The 6,157-nt window shown below is 33.2% G+C and overlaps 1 protein-coding gene across 1 annotated transcript; it reads left to right on the top strand.

The window, feature by feature from the left end:
• The first annotated feature begins 1,818 nt into the window (after nucleotides 1-1,818).
• Nucleotides 1,819-4,417, top strand: LOC144433925 (tyrosine-protein kinase receptor Tie-1-like). The gene is made up of 5 exons (XM_078122337.1): nucleotides 1,819-1,861; nucleotides 2,370-2,481; nucleotides 3,289-3,385; nucleotides 3,602-3,704; nucleotides 4,334-4,417. Exons 2-5 carry the CDS (start codon nucleotides 2,391-2,393, stop codon nucleotides 4,415-4,417), a joined length of 375 nt encoding a protein of 124 aa, XP_077978463.1. The 5' UTR covers nucleotides 1,819-1,861; nucleotides 2,370-2,390.
• The last annotated feature ends 1,740 nt before the right edge of the window (nucleotides 4,418-6,157 follow it).

Consider the following 6,157-nt stretch of genomic DNA (forward strand, 5'->3'; position numbering starts at 1 on the left):
CGTACATAGACCTATACATGTACCTAATTCTTGACACCGTGTAGTGTTGTTATATGATAAATTCAAATCTCAAATCGAAAATTCCAGTACATTTGCATATTTCAAAATTTCGGCACTGGGTAATTGTATTACCAGTTTATATATCTTTGAGTTACTGACCCCAAGAATACTGGACATTCAGACATTTTCATACAGTCTGAGTATGCAATCCAGCGTCTCACTCCCGGGAGAGAAACATTTATGCAGGACCACCCCACCCCTCGGGACTTTTCACGATAACTGGCAGCGTTTGGACTCTATGAGGAAATAGACTTTTGACATATGAAACCAAAACTGATTGTGATTATTATACAACTTCGATATAAATGAATAACAAATGCAAAAAAAAATTAAACAAATTACACGGTGGCTTGACGTCACTATAATCAACACTTTGTTCTGGGATAATATAGCTAAGTCTGGCATTCATACACTCTAACAAGTCGTCATATCTACAGTAATAACAGTTCCATCCTAAAGTATTCTAGTGCTATGCATTATACCCGGCCTGTACGTGGTTCAACGAACGAACGTACGTTTTTATAACATTTGAAATAAAACCTTACGATACCAAAACGTCGTTGTTGTATTTATTTTCAATGGAAAAATGGTTGTACAGTAACTATATCTGAATATCACACTTCATTATTGTGTACAATTAATATAGATAACTCAACGGAAGAAGACAAACAAGATTTTCTGAGAGAATTGGCTATAATGAAATCAATAAATGCCAGTCATCCGAATGTCGCATCTTTGCTTGGATGTTGTACTTCATCAGGTACTTATGTTATGTAAATACATATAAATACTCAACGCATCGTTTATCTATCATGCATACAATAATTACTAAATATATGACATATCAAGATTACTAGGGTACTTCCGTCATCCACATTGTCACTCATAAACTAATAAAGTGCAGAAATCAAAATTTGCCTATTGCATGTAAAAGTATTCTCAAAGCAACACACACTCATTAGGGCCTGGACATAAATTACCAAGGGGGAGGGCCGGCCGGAGATTGCCCTCCCCTAGTAATATACATCCAGTCCCTTATTTGTTCGTATGCCCAAGTTATCACCTAATTACTGAGACATTGAAAAATGAAATTCTAACAATCGCTACTATGACGTCATTCGGTGGTGCCCTTGAACTGCAAAGTGACGTTAAACCTTTCTCCCCTTAAATACAGATCCTATTTGTATCATCGTGGAACTGGTCCCTCATGGAAGTTTGCAAGATTATCTCTGTACCAATCGATCATCCTGCATGTATCAAAATGTTCATCCGAACAGTCGAGACATTACGTCATCTGACCTACTGCAGTTCATGTGGCAGATTGCCAGGGGAATGTGTTTCCTAGCAACAAAGAAGGTTACAATTACAGTTCAACCATGCATCTTGCTGTTCATCATTTGTTTGACAGTTGCAATTTTTAACCCCATGTATTGTACGGACGAACGTCTTTTATTGTTTGAGTGCTAAAACTACACTACATAATTTCATAAGCTGGGACCCATCGACTGTAAACAGTCAATCTTATAATATTCGCTCTATGATAGATGGCGCTGTTCATTATGATCACATCAGAATGTATCTTTTATTGTTGGTTTCATTTTCGGATTTGAAATTGTCATGATTGGTTGGTCGGTCGGTTGGATAATACTTTTTTCCACTCTTCCAATTTCCTCTACAGTGTATACACAGGGATTTAGCAACAAGGAATGTTCTCCTGGGGGATAACAACACATGCAAGATTTCTGACTTTGGACTTGCAAGAAATGTTAGTGGCTCTTGTGTTTACGAAAGAAAGTCTCAGGTAATTGAAATGAAGTTGTAATAGTATAAAGGAATCGTTTTAAATCGTTAGAATTTCTCCTTTTGAGTACAACTAACCTCTATGAACTGTTCCAACGGTCAAAGCATGTTAAGTGTACAGGGGCGAATTATATCTTAAAACAATGACGTATACGTCTTAAACTGGGTGCATGGACACGTGATTTCTAATCCCGACTTCACTGAATTTTTCGTATGAAGCTGTTAATGTTTGAAAATTGTCATTTATTTTGTTTATGAATTGATTATCAAATATCAGAATATCAGAGACGCTTAAATTCAAAATTGTTATATGAGCACGTTCCATTTATGAGTTCAACTCATGCAGTGCAGAATTGTATCTGTTGTTACAGTAGTCGTAAAACAGATAAGCTACAAATCTCGTTTTAACGTCAAAAATAGACCAAATCCGAATATCCTCCATTATGGATTTTCCTAACATCCCCAACAGACAGTGTGTTCATCATTTACACCGTGTTCTGTCTTTGCAGGGTAGATTACCAATAAGGTGGATGGCTATAGAGTCATTACTAGACTCGGTTTACACGATGAAAAGTGATGTATGGTCATATGGTGTGGTGCTTTGGGAAATAGTCACACTCGGTAAGTATTGCATTCGCTGAAAAAAAATGCCAAATAAAATTGTATGTTGTTTTTCTATATTACTATGGTTTCCAAAGTACACTGTATTCCTAGGCCTCTTCCTCTCACGAGGGGCTTTGAACTTAATTATTGGTAGGCTAGAGATATTTGCTCCGACCTCTAGATTTAAGCCGTCAATTTAGGAATTTGGTCATTGCAAAGCAGCCTAGGCTAGTATCAAAACCTTGATAAACTCAAATGATAAAATGTTAGTGTCTTTAATCTTATACAATGTCGATGCTAAGTATCAATGTACATTGCACCGGATCAATTCCTCGCAATGGGGTATGTCCTTAGATTTGAGATCAATAGTTCAATGTAGGATAACAAACTAAATTCTTTTACGGTGGGGGGGGGGGGCATTTTAGTTCCTATCCTACAAAATCGATTTTACTTTTAATGGCTGTTTTCTACCCTTAAAATACAAATATTTCTTTAAAAAACGTCAAATTTAGAAGAGGAAGAGTTGTTGCTATAGTAAATGCATGCCACTAGAATAAAGTAAAGTGTCGGCAAAAGAATATCTTTTGCTCATTACATATTACTATAGACATACTGATTTGAAATTGATTGTGTGGTTTGAAGCAATTTTCAATTTTGACCAATTTAGTTCGTAGGGGTGTGTGTGGGGATGGGGGGTCCCGAAGCATAAGTATAAGAATTTATCTGTTATCCTACATTGAACTATTGATCTTGCCCCTGATTGTCCATAATTGTTGAATCAGGTGATTATGTAATGGTTGTTGATTTCCCATTCATACCTGTCAGGAGCAAGTCCTTATTCAGCTATGTCTTCCAAAGAGGTTATCCGATTCTTGCAATCAGGTGCTCGAATGCCCAAGCCTAGGCACTGCAGTGATGCTATGTGAGTACAGTCAAAATAGCAGTCAAAATTCACACCTCATATGAAATATCATCCTATATGACGTCATACATCTATATCTGACGTCATCAAGCTATCTAACATCATGCAAGAGCTAAACAAAAAAATGAAAAATGAATTTACTGAAATAATTTCAATTTTGTTACCGTTTAGTCAAGGTAGAGGTACAGTGACGTTTTTTTTCTTTATTTTATCCAGTTATGACATTATGAAAGAATGTTGGTGTGAGTGTATACAAGACAGACCGTCGTTCTCCAATATTTGTCTAAATGTTGGCAGGATCGTCCAGGATACTAACAAGGTACGAAGTTATTACATGTATATAAAACAATATTAAAAAGAGTCAAAATGTGACATTCCTTCCTTGCCCCTCTCGGCAAGTTTTTTTTTTAAACCCATCTAGACAGGTAAGGGGACGTCGATGAAGATATTTGGTACTTTATTTTTATATTTTTTATGTATATGATTAACTGAAAATTAAAGGTTTACCAAATAATGCACAGATTCAACAAAATTACAATATTCTAGATGTGCGTCGTCTTCTTCGTCTCAGCAAATATGATTTAAACTTCTGTTCATTATGAAAACAGCGTTTTACGCCTATTGTCAGTACGTTCGAATTAAAATGTATATACATTGATTAGAATTGGAACCCTTCTGAATTTAGGCTGGTATTGTTGACAGTTCGACGTTACAAAAATCATATTGTAACAATGATGTTACTCTATCCCCATTTCAAACACGTTTTGCTGTCTCTAAATCCATGATAACATTACTATGTGAGTGTTCAAATCATGCCTGGGTTAATCGCAAGGTTTATCTTATATTTATACAACTGTAGTCGTATTATAGTGCTATCACGTTTAAGTATTCTGTGCTGTAAGTATTCACATATTAAGAGTAATACCTTCATGACATTTGTGTTCCCAGGAATATCTAACAATGAAGGAGTTTGAAGACCATTTATACGTGAACATCCCTGAAAACCTGTGGCCACCAGGTGAAAAGTTGTAAACGACACTGCCATCATCTGTACATAATAAAAACCTGAGTAATTTTTTTTTCAATAATGGACAATATTTGAATTTGAATACATATCAACAATATATACAGTCGTCAATAAAAACACCCAAGAGCCTTGTTTAGTATTAAGAAGCAGATAACCTGTGGTGAACGTACCTCTAATCCCATAGAACTGTTCATAAAGTGCTTACAATTAATGCAGAATTTGGCTCATATATCATCACAATTGACCAATTAATGTTCTTGAGACGCCATTTTGGTATCAAAAAGTTTGTGGGTATAGTATAGTATAGTATAGTATAGTATAGTATAGTATAGTATAGTATAGTATAGTATAGTATAGTATAGTATAGTATAGTATAGTATAGTATAGTATAGTATAGTATAGTATAGTATAGTATAGTATAGTATAGTATAGTATAGTATAGTATAGTATAGAATACTATAGTATAGTATAGTATAGTATAGTATAGTATAGTATAGTATAGTATAGTATAGTATAGTATAGTATAGTATAGAATACTATAGTATAGTATAGTATAGTATAGTATAGTATAGTATAGTATAGTATAGTATAGTATAGTATAGTATAGTATAGAATACTATAGTATAGTATAGTATAGTATAGTATAGTGTAGTATAGTATAGTATAGAATACTATAGTATTGTATAGTATAGTATAGTATAGTATAGTATAGTATAGTATAGTATAGTATAGTATAGTATAGTATAGTATAGTATATGGTATAGTATAGTATAGTATAGTATAGTATAGTATAGTATAGTATAGTATAGTATAGTATAGTATATAGTATAGTATAGTATAGTATAGTATAGTATAGTATAGTATAGTATAGTATAGTATAGTATATAGTATAGTATAGTATAGTATAGAATAGTATAGTATAGTATAGTACAGTACAGTATAGTATAGTATAGTATAGTATAGAATAGTATAGTATAGTATAGTATAGTATAGTATAGTATAGTATAGTATAGTATAGTATAGTATAGTATACTAGTAGTATACGTATAGTATAGTATAGTATAGTATAGTATAGTATATAGTATAGTATAGACGATTACGACTTAGATAATAAGGAATAGATTTATTTACAGAGTATATTGTATAGCATTGCACTGTTAAATTCTTTTTGCTTTGCTTTATTTCTGCCGAAACAGCTTAGTACGGGGGGGGGGGGGTGAGAAGGGGAGAGCTATATTTACTTCAAAAGTATTTCGCATCCAAAATATTTGCTATTACTTACTGTTTCTAGGGTTCAGACGCGATTAGCATAGCTATTTTCTGACTCCCGTTGTCCGATTTAATAGTTTCCTTTCGATGCATTTACTTTCGTGGTGTTAATTTTTTCGGGTAATAAGTATCATTTAATTTAATTTAATTTAATTCAATTCAATTCAATTCAATTCAATTCAATTCAATTCAATTCAATTCAATTCAATTCAATTCAATTCAATTCAAACATATAGATTGATATTTTTCAATACATTTCATTTGTTCATTTGTTGGTATAAATCCCACAGTGCTATCAACTAACCATTTATTTTTGTATTGTTGTTAATGTTCAGTTTTTGATATAAATAAAATTGTGCACGTTGGATACATGTGCAATGTATGGTCGGTATTTTATTTCAAATTGATGTACAGTTTGAGATGTTTATTTCCCAATATTTTTCACTCTTCAGCCAAGTAATATACAAGTGACCTAA

The sequence above is a fragment of the Glandiceps talaboti genome, chromosome 1, assembly GCF_964340395.1.
Source record: "Glandiceps talaboti chromosome 1, keGlaTala1.1, whole genome shotgun sequence".
Taxonomy (NCBI): domain Eukaryota; kingdom Metazoa; phylum Hemichordata; class Enteropneusta; family Spengelidae; genus Glandiceps; species Glandiceps talaboti.